Source organism: Theropithecus gelada, chromosome 19, assembly GCF_003255815.1.
Source record: "Theropithecus gelada isolate Dixy chromosome 19, Tgel_1.0, whole genome shotgun sequence".
NCBI classification, from domain to species: domain Eukaryota; kingdom Metazoa; phylum Chordata; class Mammalia; order Primates; family Cercopithecidae; genus Theropithecus; species Theropithecus gelada.
The window spans coordinates 11600161-11617435 of NC_037687.1; the positions used below are offsets into that span (position 1 = coordinate 11600161).

The 17275-nt window shown below is 45.7% G+C and overlaps 3 protein-coding genes across 4 annotated transcripts in view; all 3 read left to right on the forward strand.

The window, feature by feature from the left end:
• The window catches only part of LOC112611850 (zinc finger protein 136), a 520810-nt gene that overhangs the window by 212451 nt on the left and 291084 nt on the right, over positions 1 to 17275 (forward strand). The window lies entirely within an intron of this gene.
• LOC112611853 (zinc finger protein 440) lies at positions 1406 to 16116 on the forward strand. 2 transcript variants are annotated; one of them, XM_025365796.1, is made up of 4 exons: positions 1406 to 1571; positions 13449 to 13584; positions 13791 to 13851; positions 14532 to 16116. In XM_025365796.1, the coding sequence occupies exons 1-4, from the start codon at positions 1569 to 1571 to the stop codon at positions 15892 to 15894; spliced, it is 1563 nt and encodes a 520-aa protein (XP_025221581.1). In that variant the 5' UTR covers positions 1406 to 1568; the 3' UTR covers positions 15895 to 16116. The 2 variants fall into 2 exon arrangements, with proteins under 2 accessions (XP_025221581.1, XP_025221582.1); XM_025365797.1 differs by lacking the exon at positions 13449 to 13584 and having other exon boundaries at positions 1414 to 1571; positions 14532 to 16083.
• LOC112611856 (zinc finger protein 440-like) lies at positions 15984 to 16615 on the forward strand. The gene has a single exon (XM_025365801.1). The coding sequence runs from the start codon at positions 16005 to 16007 to the stop codon at positions 16605 to 16607; it is 603 nt and encodes a 200-aa protein (XP_025221586.1). The 5' UTR covers positions 15984 to 16004; the 3' UTR covers positions 16608 to 16615.

Here is a 17275-nt window from a genome sequence, read left to right on the forward strand (position 1 = left end):
TATTGAATTTATCGTTTTAAGGTGTGGAGCAATGAAGATGCCCAAGAGGCCGGGTTCACACCTGTAATCCCAACACTTTGGGAGGCTGAGGCTGGAGTATCACTTAAGTTCAGCAGTTTGAGATCAACCTGAACAACTGAATGAGACCCCCATCTCTACCAAAAATAAAAAACTAGCCAGGCATGGTGGCACACACCTGTAGTCCCACCTACTTAGGAGGCTGAGGTGGGAGGATTTCTTGAACCTGGAAGGTTGAGGCTGCAGTGAGCAGTGATCGCACCACTGCACTCCAGCTTGGATGACAGAGTGAGACCCCATCTCAAAAAAAGATGCCTAAAACATATTTTTTTTTTTTTGAGACGGAGTCTCACTGTGTCCCAGGCTGGAGTGCAGTGGCATGATCTTGGCTCACTGCAACCTCTGCCTCCCGGTTCAAGCAATTCTCCTGCCTCAGCCTTTCAAGTATCTGGGATTACAGGCGCGTGCCACCATTCCTGGCTAATTTTTGTATTTTTAGTAGACACAGGGTTTCACCATGTTGGCCAGGCTGGTCTTGAACTCCTGACCCCATGATCTGCCAGCCTCAGCCTCTCAAAGTGCTGGGATTACAAGCATGAGCCACCGCACCCGGCCTGCCTAAGTCATAATTTCTATTACAGAATTTCTCATTTACAGCTTCCCCTGAGACCATCTTTCATTTCAGTTAACCCTGCTCCTTGGGGGTTATATGTGAGATAAAAGTACCATGCTATATCATGTTCCCTGGTTCAGTCCTACACAGCGTGTCCTGAAAAATGGGTCTTCAGTCACTGTCAATGCACCAGGGATAGATATACATAGTACTGAGAGCCTCTAAATCTTTAATACGTTCTGGCTTGGTTAGCTCTCTTACAAGGAAAACCTTGCAGCAGTCCATAGCAATGTGAGGAAGCCTTGGCCATGCCTCATCCCATTTCCCGCACCCTGAAAGACATCTGCCTCTCTCTCCTGGTGCAGTCATGCCTCTTGCCTGGTCTGGGCTCCCCTCCTGCTCTGAGGCAAGCGTCTCTCTCCATTGAACACTGAGTCTGAAATGCCCTGCATACACTTGTGATCCCGTGCAGAAGGAAGGAGCAGGGACAGCTCCTTGAATGAGGAAGCTAACAGTGCCTCTTCTAACAGTGAGGAGCAAGTCGCCTTGAAATGCAAATATCCGATAACCAGGGCGCAAGGAAGGCGCTCGCTTAGAGACGCTGTGGCCGGAACAAGTCAGACAGGATCTGCAGGACCCGGTTACCCAGGGCTTTTGCTGTCACTCAGGACGGAGGAGGCGGGGCCTGGCGCCCCATCCAATCAGCGGTGCTGGGGCGGGGCCCTGTCAGCAGTCCGTCCGGGGAAGGGGGAGGGGACAGTCGCCCTTCGTCCTTTCCTTTGGTGCTGTGCAGGCTGCGGTGAGGAACTCGGTGCTCTTGCTCCGAGAGGGACCAGGTTCCTCCACCAGAGCTTCTGTCGCTCTGTAACCTGCACTGTGACCTACACTAGTCGCGGGAGCCACGCAGAGGACGCCGGAACACCCTGGAAGCCGAGAAATGGTGTGTGTGAGGGGGCTGCGTCCGGGCGACTGGGAGAGGGGCTGGAATCGGCCAGAACGGGCTGAGGCGGGACCCGGGCCTCCACGCCGCGACTCCGGGGTCTGGGACACGAGTCCCCTCGGCCGCAGAGTGAGGCTGGGCCGGCAGCCGGGACCCCGGGCGTCCTGCCCCGTCCCTGCACGGCAACTGCTGCCCTGCCCCGGAGCCCAATCTGGGCAGCTCCGCGCCCTCGGCTCCGCGTCTCCCCACATTATGCGGGGGCCACGGGAGGGATATGGGGGGATCCCGCCTCGGGTATGGGGTTTGTTAGAAACAAGTGCCCGGTGCCACAAAGAAAACCAGCATCTAAGCAGAAAATTCCTCAGCAAGGCACATTTATTTGTACATAAGTGTGCAGCTTGCGCCAGTCACGGATGATCGCAAGAGCACACCGAGCGGGGTAGGACAGGGGTTTTTATCCTTAACGCAGTTCCTAGGACTTCTGTGTCCTTTCCTCATTGGCTAGGGTTGGACTTCACAATCTAAGCTAACTCGATTGGCTAAGGCTTAAAATTAAATAGGGTCTGGCCGGGCGCGGTGGGTCACGCCTGTAACCCCAGCACTTTGGGAGGACGAGGCAGGCGGCTCACGAGGTCAGGAGATCGAGACCATCCTGGCTAACACGGTGAAACCCCGTCTCTACTAAAAAAAATACAAAAAAACTAGCCGGGTGAGGTGGCGGGCGCCTGTAGTCCCAGTTACTCGGGAGGCAGAGGCAGGAGAATGGCGTGAACCCGGGAGGCGGAGCTTGCAGTGAGCCGAGATCCGGTCACTGCACTCCAGCCTGGGCGACAGAGCGAGACTCCGTCTCAAAAACAAAACAAAACAAAACAAAAAAACAAAACCCAAAACAAAACAAACAAAAAAAGAACTATAATTATCTTGAAAGCACATACTGTTACGGGTATTGGGACATCGGGACATTCTGTTGTGGGACTGTAAGGATACTTGCAGGCATCTTCAGGCTGTTTCCTTCATGGGAAACATTTGATGATCATGGGTTGTGACTGGCAAGGAGTGTTTCTTGTTAGTCTCAAGATGGAGCTGAACTTAAATTGGTGTTATTCTGGCTCCCCTAGGCACCTGCTTCCCTAACACTTATATAGGCAAAAGGCAAATAAATACAACAGGATTACGTTTTCCATAGAAGGCTGATGTATGAGATACAACAGTTTAATTATTATTTTTGAAACAATGTCTTGTTTTGTGGCCCAGGCTGGAGCAGTGGTGCGATCATGGCTTACTGCAGCCTTGACCTCCCCGGCTCAAGCACCTCCGCCTCCCGAAGGACCTGAGACTATAGTTGCCCACTACCACACCTGGCTAATTTTTTATTTTTTTCCGGACGTGAGGTCTCGATACGTTGCTCAGGCTGGTCTCTAGCTCCTGGCCTCTAACAGTCTTCCTTCTTTGGCCTTCAAAATTGCTGGGATTACAGGCGTGAGCCACTGCACCTGGCTAACAACCTCATTCATTATGGTTTGCTTTTTTCTCCCAAAGCTTGTTTTCTTTCTAGCTGGTTTTTATTTCCTTTTCAATTTAAAAGAGTGAATTTAACATTCCAGCTGAAGACAATGTGACAGGCATGAAATCTTTGTGTGAGGAAGTAAAGAGGGAAGTTAGTTTACTCTAGAGATCAGTAGTAAAGAGGGGCCTGGCAGGATGACTCACACCCGGAACCCCAGCACTCTGGGAGGCCGAGGCAGGTGGATGGCTTGATGTCAGGAGTTCAAGACCAGCGTGGGCAACATAATGAGACCCCCATCTCAATTATGAAAAATCATATTAAATTAAAAAAAAATAGTGACGAGGGAAAGGGACTTTCCTGTTTTCCTTCAGTCATTTACAACATTTTACGAAACAGTATAGGTAAGAAAGAAGGTGAATCTGTAATCAGGAAAAGGAGAGTTCCAGCTGGCTATGTGAAAGCTGTGTATCACGTAACTCAACTCCATGATCACGTTGCTTCAAGATAATTTAGAGATCTACCAGATTAAATTTTTGAATTACTTGTGTTTTTTTTGTTTGCTTTTCGATATTTTTTTTGAGACAGGGTCTCACTCTGTCACCCAGACTGGAGTGCAGTGGTACAATCTTGGCCTACCACAGCCTCTGCCTCCTGGGTTAAAGTAATTCTCCTGCCTCAGCCTCCCAAGTAGCTGGGATTACAGGTGCATACCACCACACTCAGCTAATTTTTTTATTATTAATAAAGGCGGGGTTTTGCCATGTTGGCCAGGCTGGTCTCAAACTCCTGGCCTCAAGTGAGCCGTCTACCTTGGCCTTCCAAAGTGTTGGGATTACAGGAGTGAGCCACCACACCTGGCCTGACTTACTTGTTCACACAGCCTATATAGGTAGAAGATTTCTAGTCATGTAATCACAGGTTAATTGTTGGATTGTGCCTGCTTAAGCATAAATTTCATTTCCCTATAAATTAGTACTTTTCAAGAGTTTTATTTAAATTTGATTTTAGTGTCCTTAGGTAGGACCTTAGGATACTACACACAGTTTGGTCTCATTGCTTCTTATTTAAATTTTTTCACACTTTCCAGGGCAAGTGGTTTCCCCCTACCATTTCCAGATGTATGGGATGCAGGGCCTCAAATCCTCCACCCTCATACAACAGCCTAACTCTTCAAGGGCTTGCAGTAAAATCTGTTTCCGGACATTTCACATGACAGGAAAGCAGAGAATCACCACTAGACATTTTCCCGAGAAAACCTTTCTGCCTCTCCTCCTCTTATCTTTCCTAGACACAGACACCTTACCAACCTTATCAGAATGTCTTCGGGATGAGGTTCCTTTCTGGAAACTTTACAGGGTGATGTGTCTTCAGTACACCCTCGTATCCTTTTTTTTTTTTTGAATCGGAGTCTCGCTCTGTCTCCCAGGCTGGAGTGCAGTGGCACTATCTCAGCTCACTGTGAGCTCCACTTTGCGGGTTCATGCCATTCTCCTGCCTCAGCCTCTCGAGTAGCTGGGACTACAGGCGCCCGCCACCACACCGGATAATGTTTTGTATTTTTAGTAGAGATGGGGTTTCACCGTGTTAGCAAGGATGTTCTGGATCTCCTGACCTCGTGATCCGCCCGCCTCGGCCTCCCAGAGTGCTGGGATTACAGGCATGAGCCACCGTGCCCAGACCTGCAACCTCCTATCTTTTCCAGGTTTTGGGTTTTAGAACGGCCTGGGGATGACTCAAAATCCCCACGACTGCCCTGTCTCCTGGAGGGTCTAGTGGCCATCAGTGCCTAGGGGAGTAGGGCCTCCTGAGGGAGCCCCTGAATGACTAATGGTGGAGGAGATGCCTGGTATACTCTTCATCTAAATAACCAATTCTTGGGGTGCTCAGCTTCTCTCTCCCAACTCCAGTTTCCATTAATTGGAGACACATGGCCATCAGCCAGTTGGATGTTGCTATTGAGGAAAAGGAGAAATGATCCTGTCTTCTGGATTGTCTCAACTGTGAAGAGAGAAATATCCCAAAAGACAAGGAAAGGCCACTCCAACGGGGTGCAGCAATAGCCTGCAAAGCAAAATATACAAGGGGGTACACAGGGGACAGAATGCAGTGTTGGTGGGAAACAGTCATTGAGCACTTCTCCTTTCCTCTCATGTGAAATGTTCAGAGAGTCACCACCAGACACTTTCCTGTCAAAATATGCATGCTTCTCCTTTCCTCTGTTGTGGAAACACATTTTATCAGATTGTCTTTTGGTTGAGGCTCCCCTTTGGAAACTTCAAAGGGTATTGTGTCGTCAGTGCACTCTCCTATGTTTTCTTGGTCCTGGGTGGCAGAATTGGGGTGACCTAATATGCCCACAGCTGCTCTGTGTCTTGGAGGGCCTCGTATCAGCCCCTGGGTCTCTCCTCCCAGGGGACAGAGTAAGGTAGGAGAATGGGGACTCCCAAGAGAGCAGCTGAATGCCTTCTGGTGCAGGGAGACTCCTGGTATACTCTGCATCTAGATAGCCAAGCCCTGGAGATGCTCAGCTTTTCTTTCCTAACCCCAGTTTTTATAAGTTGGAGACACACGGCTGCTCAGCCAGTTGGATGGTGCTATTGAGGGAAAGGAGAGATGATTCCTGTCCTCTGGATTGTGTCAACTGTGAAGGGAAACAAAACCCCAAAACACAAGGAAAGCCCACCCCAGCAGGGTGGACCAGTAGCCTGCAAATCAGAATATGGAAGTGGGTACACAGCGGGGTACAGTGCGGTGTTGGTGGAAAGTAGTCATTGAGCGCTTCGGTGAGGAGGATGGGGTGGAGAGATGTCTCGTGTGACAGGGTGACCTGTGCTGACACATGAGTCAGACATCACTGTGTTCCAGCCAGCACTGCCCCTCTGTGGGCTTGTCTCTTGTAAAGAATTGTTCATACATTGCAGCTTGAGTGTTTCAAAGTAACTTTACATTGCATTTTTCACTAGGGCCAAATCCAAGAATGATTGCGTAGGTCAGTGAGACACAGAAGAGACAACTCAACAAAGCCCATGACATCACAGTGCACTGCTCACAATCCCAGGAGATGAGGGCAGCACACCTGCAGAGCAACACAGAGTGGGGGGAACATCCAGGATGCACATTCAACCAGCAGGTGGAGAGCAGGACAGACAGGGACCTGTGGGCCAAAGCTTTTCTCAGGGTCCAGGGAATTGACCAAGGAGGTGTCTCGGGGAGTTGTTTCTGGTGGATTTAGAGCAAGCAGGCACTAGTTCTGTGAAGTCGCACTGTGATTAAGAGCTGGTCTGTGCCATCCATGTGGAGTGTAAGGGTTAGTGGGACAACTCAAATTGGTTGTATCTAGCTGTCCCACAGGGAGGTGGTCACCAGAATGCAGTCGTGTAAGAAATATATGTGAGTTGACCCCATGGAGGAACTGGGAGGAGGTGGAGAACTAGAAACTCTGTTGAGTTTGGATAAAGTTTTCTTCCATTATGAGAAAGTTAAATCCATAAAGAAAATGCATGCTAAGGTAACATATAATTATAAGAACTCACCATATCCGGCAGCTCTAGAATTAATTAAATTATTGTATATGGAGATGATGAGTAGCAGATTCATTATTCTCCGGTAGAGAACCATTTGTCCCTGCTTTTTCTGTTAAGTGTTCACCACTTGTATCATTGGCTGACAATACCTGGTTTGTCGTAGTTTCACATTACCTTTTTTTTTTTTTTTTTTTGAGACGGAGTCTCGCTCTGTCGCCCAGGCTGGGGTGCAGTGGCCGGATCTCAGCTCACTGCAAGCTCCGCCTCCCGGGTTTACGCCATTCTCCTGCCTCAGCCTCCCGAGTAGCTGGGACTACAGGCGCCCGCCACCTCGCCCGGCTAGTTTTTTTGCACTTTTTAGTAGAGACGGGGTTTCACCATGTTAGCCAGGATGGTCTCGATCTCCTGACCTCGTGATCCGCCCGTCTCGGCCTCCCAAAGTGCTGGGATTACAGGCTTGAGCCACCGCGCCCGGCCTCACATTACCTTAAACAGATGCCCAGACTGGGCACGGTGGCTCACGCCTGTAATCCCAGCACTTTGGGAGGCTGAGGCGGGAGGCCCACCCGAGGTCAGGAGTTCAAGATCAGCCTGACCAATCTGGTGAAACCCCGTCACTACTAAAGGTACAAAATTAGCCGAGTTTGGTGGTGCATGGCTGTAATCCCAGCTGCTCGGTTGGCTGAAACAGGAGAATCCTGTGAACCTGGGAGGTGGAGGTTGCAGTGAGCCGAGATCACACCATTGCTCTCCAGCCTGGGCAATAAGAGTGAAACTCCGGTATAAAAAAAACAAAAACAAGCAAACAAAAAACTAGATGCCCTGGTTTCACAATTTGCTGTTTTCCATTGGCCTATCTTTCCATCTCTCTGATAATACCATTTTCTCTTAATTAGTATAGAGTTCAAAGCTATGGTGTTTAGTGGGTGGGTGTATTGCCTCTCTATCTTAGTTATCTTGGGCTGCTGTATCAAATTACCATAGACTGGGTGACTTAAAGAATAAACATTTATTTCTGGCAGTTCTTGAGGTTGTGAAGTGTACGTTCGGGGAGCTGGCAGATCTAGTGTCCGGTAAGGGCCCGCTTCCTGGTTTGCAGATGGTCATCTTCTTGTGGTTTCTTCACATGATAGAAAAGAGGAAGCCGGCTCTCCTGTGTCTTCTTATAAGAGCACTAATCTTATTCAGAAAGGATCGACTCTTATGCTGTCATCTAATCCTAATGACTTTTCAGAGATGTCAACTTCTAATACTATATTGGGGGGTAGGTTATTAATGTGTGATTTTTTTGGAGTGATGCAAATATTCACGCCATAACACCCCCCAACCATATTCTGTAGAGCATCTTGGCTATTCTTAGTCATTGTCTTGTAGTTCAGTTTTTAGAAGTAGTTTTTCCTTAATTTTAGTGAAAAAACAAACTGCCTTGTAAATTTCATGGAATAAAATATAACTGTAGTCACATTTCAGAAAGGTTACATCATAGTGCTATTTAATCTCCTTTTAAGGACACATGATATTTTTCCATTTATTTCATTTTATATTGATGTTTTTCAGTGTAGACTTTTTACATAAGAATCATTTTATATCCTTCCTGAGACTTTTTTGGACTTCAAGAAAATTAGTTTTAATAGAAATTAGTGGTTGGGCATGGTGGCTCATGCCTGTAATCCCAATATTTGGGAAGCGGAGGTGGGCGGATCACCTGAGGTCAGGAGTTCGAGATCAGCCTCATGAACATGGAGAAACCCTGTCTCTACTAAAAATGCAAAATTAGCCAGGCCTGGTGGCGCATGCCTGTAATCCCAGCTAGTCAGGAGGCTGAGGCAGGAAAATCACTTGAACCCGGGAGGCCAAGGTTGCAGTGAGCCAAGATTGCTCCATTGCACTCCATCTCAAAAAAATAAATAAATAAATAAAGAGATTATTCTAGTGTTGGCAACATGGCTAACTTTGCCTATACAAAAAATTACCTCGTCATTGTGATGTGTGCCTGTAGTCCCAGCTACTCAGGAGGCTGAGGTAGAAGGATCTGTTGAGTCTGAGAGTTCGAGGATGCAGTGAGCTATGATTGCACCACTACACTCTAGCCTGGGAAGCAGAATGAGACCCTGTTTCAAAAAAAAGAAAAGAAAAGAAACAAGAAAAAAATTAGTTTCAATAGGGTATGCTGTCTTTTAAAAATTATGTCCAGCAGATTGTTGCTGATAATTAAAATTCACTGAGATTTATTTCTGTATAGAGTGTGCATTCTAGAAACTTACTAAAACTGTTACATATGCAATAAATACATAAAAGAATGGCACAATGAATTCAAATAATAATGATGGAGCCAGTATTGGGAATGGTAAGATAATTGCCTTACTTTTCCTCCTACTTTCACAACCTGGGTACGCATCCTCATCAGTATGTTTTATTTTTGCATGTTTTTTATGCAAATGATAACCAATACGTGATTTTTTATATCAGATTTTATTTTAACTCAGTTATATGGAACCTTATACAGAATGATAATTAATTCACTTTCTTAGTTGATTTTATTATTTAGAACAGTGGTTGTTTACCCAAAACATTGGGCAGATAATCCACAGAGTTCCTGCATTTTTCTTCCAGGCTCATTGTTCCCTGTATTTTAAACATCTTGACTGGCCAGGTGCTGTGCCTCATACCTGTAATCCTACCACTTAGGGAGGCCGAAGCAGGAGGATAGCTTGAACTCCAGTGTTGGAGGCCAGCCTAGGCAACATAGCAAGACCCTGTTTCAAAAAAAAAAAAAAATAGTTTTAAACCAAAGAAACCATATCGACTTTGTGTAGTGTATCCTACAACTGAAGCAAGAATATATTACATGTGAACATGATGAAAATTGAAGAAGCCAATGCTATTATTACCTAAAGTCCATCTTTTACATTAAACTTAACTCTTTTGTTCTGTAGTTTAAGACAACTGGCCAGGCGCGGTGGCTCACGCTTGTAATCCCAGCACTTTGGGAGGCTGAGGCAGGTGGATCACCTGAGATCGGGAGTTCAAGACTAGCCTGATCAACATGGAGAAACCCCGTCTCTACTAAAAATACAAAATTAGCCGGGGTGGTGGCAGATGCCTGTAATCCCAGCTACTCAGGAGGCTGAGGCAGGAGAATCGCTTGAACCCGGGAGGCAGAGGTTGCGGTGAGCCGAGATCGCGCCACTGTACTCCAGCCTGGGCAAAAAGAGCAAAACTCTGTCTCAAAAAAAAAAAAAAAAAAAAAAGACAACTACATGTGTCATGTATTCACCATCACAGTCTTATACAGAAGCGTTTCACTGCCCTCAAACTCCCCTGTGCTCCTTCTAATCATACCTTCTCCTCACTCTTTTGCCATCCCTGTTTATCCCTGGAAGCAAATGATGATGTTCCTGCCTCTAGAGTTTTGCATTTTCCAGAATATCACATATTTGGAATGATACTGTAAGTGGCCATTTCAGACTTGCTTCCTTCATGTAAAAATATGCATTGAAGGTCTCTAAATATCTTTGTTGCTTGACAACTCATTTATTTTTTATTTTTCTTTATTTATCTAAAGATTTTTGTTTTGTTAAAGACAGGATGTAAAACTCCCAGCTCAGGTGATCCTCCCACCTCAGCTTCCCAAAGTGCCTGAATTCCACTTGTGAGCCACCATGTCCGGCCACTCATTTTCTTCTTTTTTTTTTTCTTCTTTTTTTTTTTTTTGAGATGGAGTTTTGCTCTTGTTGCCCAGGCTGGAGTGCAATGGCACGATCTCGGCTCACCGCAACCTCTGCCTCCCGGGTTCAAGCGATTCTCCTGCCTCAGCCTCCCGAATAGCTGGGATTACAGGCGTGTGCCACCACACCTGGCTAATTTTGTATTTTTAGTACAGACGGGATTTCTCCATGTTGAGGCTGGTCTCGAACTCCTGACCTCAGGTGATCCACCCGCCTCGGCCTCCCAAAGTGCTGGGATTACAGGTGGGAGCCACTGCACCTGCCAGGGCCACTCATTTTCTTTCATCACTGAGTAACATTCCATTGTACAGTGTTACCATAGTTTGTTTCTTTATTCACCTGTTGAAAGGCTCATCTTGAGCCTGGTGTGATGCCTCATCCCTGAGTTCCCAGCATGTGGGAGACTGAGGTGAGAAGATTGCTTGAGGCCAGAAGTTAGAGACCAGCCTGGTAGATACAGTGTGAGACCTTGTCTTTTTTTTTTTTTTTTTTAAAGACTCACCTTGTTTGAGTCTAGTTTTTGGCAGTTGTGAGTAAGGCTTCTAAAAGCATTTGTGGGAGGACTTTTGTGTGGACATCAGTTTTCAGTTCATTTAGGTCAATATGTAGGAGTGAGACTACTGAATCAGTAAGACCACGCTTATTTTCTTCAGAGCTCCGCGGACTGTCTTCCAAATGGGCTGTAGAATTTTCCATTCACATCCATAGTGAAGGAGAGTTCACTGTCATTGGCATTAGGAAGTGTCAGTGTTTTGGATTTTAGCTACTCCACCAGGTATTTGCTTATTTGCTGGTGCTTCATTGTTGTTTTCCTTTTTTTTTTTTCCTTTGGAGACGGAGTTTCATTCTTGTTGCCTAGACCGGAGTACAATGTCGCAATCTCAGCTCACTACAGCCTCTGCCTCCCAGGTTCAAGTGATTCTCCTTACTCAGCCTCCCGAGTAGCTGGGATGACAGATGTACGCTGCCACGCATGGCCGCTGTTTGTATTATTACTAGAGACAGGATTTCGCCATGTTGGCCAGGCTGGTCTCAAAACTTTTGACCTCAGGTGATCCACCCGCCTCAGCTTCCCAAAGGGCTGGATTACAGACGTGAGCCACTGCGCCTGGCCTGTTTTCATTTGCTCTTTAATGACATGTAATGTAGAGCATCCTGTCATATGTTTGCCATAATTACATTCTTTAGGGGGAGGTATACTTGGAAAGATTGGTTTGTTATTTTTTTATTTTTTTATTTTTTTAAGACTGAGCCGGGCGCGGTGGCTCAAGCCTGTAATCCCAGCACTTTGGGAGGCCGAGATGGGCGGATCACGAGGTCAGGAGATCGAGACCATCCTGGCTAACACGGTGAAATCCTGTCTCTACTAAAAAATACAAAAAACTAGCCGGGCGAGGTGGCGGGCGCCCGTAGTCCCAGCTACTCGAGAGGCTGAGGCAGGAGAATGGCGTAAATCCGGGAGGCAGAGCTTGCAGTGAGCTGAGATCCGGCCACTGCACTCCAGCCTGGGCAACAGAGCGAGACTCCGTCTCAAAAAAAAAAAAAAGGCTGGAGGGCAGTGGCGTGATCTTGACTCACTGCAACCTCCGTCTCCCAGGTTCCAGCGATTCTCCTGCCTCAGCCTCCTGGGTAGATGGGATTACAGGCACGTGCCACCACACCCGGGTAATGTTGTATTTTTAGTAGAGATGGGGTTTCTCCATGCTGGTCAGGCTGATCTCAAACTCCGACCCTCAGGCGATCCACCCACCTCAGCGTTCCAAAGTGCTGGGATTACAGGTGTGAGCCACCATGCCCGGCTAAGATGTCATTTTCTAAGAATAAATAATATCCCATTTTATGTATATGCTTACCACATTTTGTTTTTCCATTCAGCCGTGAATGGATAGGTTATTGGCTGCATTGCTCATTACTGCCACCTCAGGAAGGTCGTATAGTGGGTAAATCTGTGCTTATTACACCTGGGTATCTCTTAGGAGTTTCTTGTTTGCCCTATTGTGTACATACAGTGCCAGGTTTTTTTTTAGGAATGTCCCCTTTGCCCTGTCAGCATCTATCTAGCTACATTCTGACAGGATAACTGCAAAGTGAATGAATCCTGGACATCATAATGGAAGTTTCTTTCTACCCAGGTGATTCCCCTACTCTCTGCTTATATCTAGCATGTCTGTTTCAGGTGGTCCCTGGGGGTGTGAGATTTCCCAGGGTCTCCCCCTCGTCCTCATTGCTAGCTATCTGCTTCATCTGACAATATCATCAAAGATTAGACTTTGGGAACAGGCATTTTCAAGGATACACGGCCTCAGGACTGCTAATGTTAACTTTGTTCTGCATATGAATTCACAGGACTCTATTATGACAGGTGCTGCAGACCCACAGTCCAAAGAGACATTAGGGACAGCCAGGCAGCTCACTTTTCTCCCTGGGTTCAGTGAATACACACATTTTCCTATTCTGCTGTGGCTTTACCCTTTGTTCAGTTCTAGCATCATGATTGCTTTTTGAACTAGCCAGGTGTTGTGGCACATGCTTGTGGTCTCAACTACTCAGGAGGCTGAGGCATGAGAATCGCATGAACCCAGGAGTAAGACGTTGTAGTGAGCCAAGATGGTGCCACTACACTCCAGCCTGGGTAACAGAACGAGACGCTGTCTTGAAAAAAAAAAATTGCTGGCAGGGCATGGTGGCTCACGCCTGTAATCCCAGCACTTTGGGAGGCTGAGGCAAGCAGATCACCTGAGGTCGGCAGCCTGACCAACATGGAGAAACCCTGTCTCTAGTAAAAATACAAACTTAGCTGGGTATGGTGGCACATGCCTGTAATCTTAGCTACTCAGGAGGCTGAGGAATAAGAAGTGCTTGAACCCCAGCAGTGAGCCAGCATCACGCCATTGCACTGCAGCCTGGGCTGCAGCCTGGGCAACAAGAGTGAAAATCTGTCTCAAAAAAAAAAAAAGTTGCTTTATGGAAGAAGGTAAGTATACACAGGGAGAAAGGGATCTGATGAGCAAAGCAGGGAATAAATGTTTGGAGTCCACAGCATCCTGAGAACTTCTTGAGAATAGAGTCTAGGCCCCCAGTGCTGTCACTCTCACCCATCCTCCTCTCTACATGTGAGATGTTTCAGGACCCGGTGGCCTTTGAGGATGTGGCTGTGAACTTCACCCAGGAGGAGTGGGCTTTGCTGGATATTTTTCAGAAGAATCTCTACAGGGAAGTGATGCTGGAAACTTTCAGGAACCTGACCTCTATAGGTAAGAATGACAATATTCCTTCCCTCAGTCCATTAGTGAACCAGTGTTTCCAGCTCATCAATGCTGTTGAGTGATTTAGAACATAGACAGGAAATACTTTGATGAATAAATGAGGTATGGCTGCAGTAAATCATGGGCATAGAATCTAATAATTTTTTCACAATTTTATAATGCCTCAGGACTATTTTTGTGTGTCTGTATTTTAGGAAAAAGTTGGAAAGACCAGAACATTGAATATGAGTACCAAAACCCCAGGAGAAACTTCAGGTAATTTGTACTTACAAGACAAAGCAGTGTCTCTCTAGACAATCTTAGAATATGACAATATATTAAAAATAAGTAAAACAAAGAACTAAGTCCAGGATCAAATTCATTTATTTTTAGAATATGTGATCAAAAAACATATATGTAAATGTGGCCTAGGCTGTAGACTCAATCCTGTAGTCCTAGTCCTTTGAGAAGTGGAGATAGGAGGATAGCTTGAGGCCAGCAGTTCAAGAACAGCCTGGGCAGCATAACAAGACCACAAGTCAACAACAGCAAAAAATGAGCTGGGCATTGTGGTCTGTAGTCCCAGCTACTCAGGAGACTGAGGCAGGAGGTTCACTTGAGCCAGTTAAGGCTGCAGTAAGCTATGATGATATCACTGCACTCCAGCGTGGGCAACAGGACTAGACCCTGAAACAAAAGAAAAATGACACAGAGTATTTGTAAAATAGTTTACTTGGGAAGAGTATTAAGAAGTCCCATATAAACATTTTTTAAAATAATAGTTATGGCTGGGACACCTTGTAGAATATGTTGTCCAATCACCTTCAAACAATTCAGCCAGGGCCGAAAGCCTACACTTTGACGGACGGTGTTAAAAATGCAAGTGCAGTACTTGTTGATGAATATAAAATTACTGATAAACAAACCCTTTGTAATGTGCTTCTCACTTTTGACAGGAGTCTCATAGAAGAGAAAGTCAATGAAATTAAAGAAAACAGTCATTGTGGAGAAACTTTTACCCAGCTTCCAGAAGACAGGCTGAACTTCCAGGAGAAGAAAGCTTCTCCTGAAGTAAAATCATGTGACAGCTTTGTGTGTGGAGAAGCTGGCATAGGTAACTCATCTTTTAATATGAACATCAGAGGTGACATTGGACACAAGGCATATGAGTATCAGAAATATGGACCGAAGCCATGTAAGTGTCAACAACCTAAAAAAGCCTTCAGATATCGCCCCTCCTTTAGAACACAAGAAAGGGATCACACTGGAGAGAAACCCTATGTTTGTAAAGAATGTGGAAAAACCTTTGTTTTCTATTCAAGCATTCAAAGACACATGGTAATACACAAAGGGGATGGACCTTATAAATGTAAGTTTTGCGGGAAAGCCTTCCATTGTCTCAGTTTATGTCTTATCCATGAAAGAACTCACACTGGAGAGAAACCATATGAATGTAAACAATGTGGTAAATCTTTCAGTTATTCTGCTACCCTTCAAATACATAAAAGAACTCACACTGGAGAAAAGCCTTATGAATATCAGGAATGTGGGAAAGCATTTCATAGTCCCAGATCCTATCGTAGACATGAAAGGAGTCACACGGGAGAGAAGCCTTATCAGTGTAAGGAATGTGGGAAAGCATTCACGTGTCCCCGTTACGTTCGTATACATGAAAGGATCCACTCTAGGAAAAAATTTTATGAATGTAAGCAGTGTGGGAAAGCATTATCCTGTCTTACAAGTTTTCAAACACACATAAGAATGCACTCTGGAGAAAGACCTTATGAATGTAAGATATGTGGGAAAGGCTTTTGTTCTGCAAATTCATTTCAAAGACATGAAAAAATTCACAGTGGAGATAAACCCTATAAATGCACGCAATGTGGTAAAGCCTTCCCTCATTCCAGTTCCCTTCGATATCATGAAAGGACTCACACTGGAGAGAAACCCTATGAGTGTAAGCAATGTGGGAAATCCTTCAGATCTGCCTCACACCTTCGAGTGCATAGTAGAACTCACACTGGAGAGAAACCCTATGAATGTAAGGAATGTGGGAAAGCCTTCAGATATGTGAATAACCTTCAAAGTCATGAAAGGACACAAACACACATAAGAATACACTCTGGAGAAAGATGTTATAAATGTAAGATATGTGGGAAAGGCTTTTATTGTTCCAAATCGTTTCAAAGACATGAAAAAACTCACACTAGAGAGAAACTCTCTGAATGCCAGCAATGTTCATTAGTTCCAGTTCCTTTCGATATCATGAAAGGACTCACACTGGAGAGAAGCCATATAAATGCAAGCAATGTGGGATAGCCTTCAGAGCTGCCTCAGTCCTTCAAATGCATGGTAGGAGTCACCCTGAAGAGAAACCCTGTGAGTGTAACCAATGAGGGAAAACCTTCAGATCTGCCCCACACCTTCGAATGCATGGTAGGACGCACAATGGAGAGAAACCCTATGAATGGAAGGAATGTGGGAAAGCCTTCAGATCTGCCCGGAACCGTCAAATTCACGAAAGGACACAAGCACACATAAGAATGCACTCTGTAGAAAGACCTTATAAATGTAAGATATGTGGGAAAGGCTTTTATTCTGCCAAGTCATTTCAAATACATGAAAAATCTTACACTGGAGAGAAACTCTACGAATGTAAGCAATTTGGTAAAGCCTTTTTTCTTTCACTTCCTTTCGATATCATGAAAGGACTTATACTGGAGAGAACCCCTATGAGTATAAGCAATGTGGGAAAGCCTTCACATCTACCTCACACCTTCGAAAGCATGGTAGGAGTCACACTGGAGAGAAACCCTATGAATGTAAGCAATGTGGGAAAGCCTTCAGATCTGTCAAAAATCTTTGAATTCATAAAAGGACACACTGGAGAGAAACCCTATGAATGTAAGGAATGTGGAAAAGTGTTCCATAATTTCTCTTCTTTGCAAATACATGAAAGGATGCACAGAGGAGAGAAGCCCTATGAATGTAAGCATTGTGGGAAAGCATTCACATCTGCCAAGATCCTTTGAATACATGCAAGAACACACACTGGAGAGAAACCCTATGAATGTAAAGAATGCACAAAAGCATTCAGCTTGCCTGTTTCCTTTCATAGACATGAAAAGACTCATACTTGAAGGAAACCCTATGAAGGCAAGCAATGTGGCAAAGTTTTCACTTCCAGTTCTTTTCAATATCATAAACTCACTGTAGGGAGAAACCCTATCAATGTAATCAATGTGCAAAAGCCTTTCTTCCACTTCTTTTCAATATCATGAAAGGACTCACACGGGAGAGAAACCCTATGAGTGTATGCAGTGTGGGAAAGCCTTCATTTCTTCTAGTTCCCTTCGATATCATGAAAGAACACATGGGAGAGAAGCCCTGAGAATGTAAGCAATGTGGGCCGGGCGCGGTGGCTCAAGCCTGTAATCCCAGCACTTTGGGAGGCCGAGACGGGTGGATCACGAGGTCAGGAGATCGAGACCATCCTGGCTAACACGGTGAAACCCCGTCTCCACTAAAAAATACAAAAAACTAGCCGGGCGAAGTGGCGGGCGCCTGTAGTCCCAGCTACTCGGGAGGCTGAGGCGGGAGAATGGCCTGAACCTGGGAGGCGGAGCTTGCAGTGAGCTGAGATCCGGCCACAGCACTCCAGCCTGGGCGACAGAGCCAGACTCCGTCTCAAAAAAAAAAA

Excerpts from the sequence above, each read along its gene's own strand:
- LOC112611853 (XM_025365796.1), top strand. Across the intron at positions 13,585-13,790 it reads CAGGAACCTGACCTCTATAG|GAAAAAGTTGGAAAGACCAG; the intron begins GTAAGAATGACA and ends TCTGTATTTTAG. Across the intron at positions 13,852-14,531 it reads AACCCCAGGAGAAACTTCAG|GAGTCTCATAGAAGAGAAAG; the intron begins GTAATTTGTACT and ends CACTTTTGACAG.
- LOC112611856 (XM_025365801.1), top strand. The coding sequence starts at position 16,005 with ATGCATGGTAGGACGCACAATGGAGAGAAACCCTATGAATGGAAGGAA.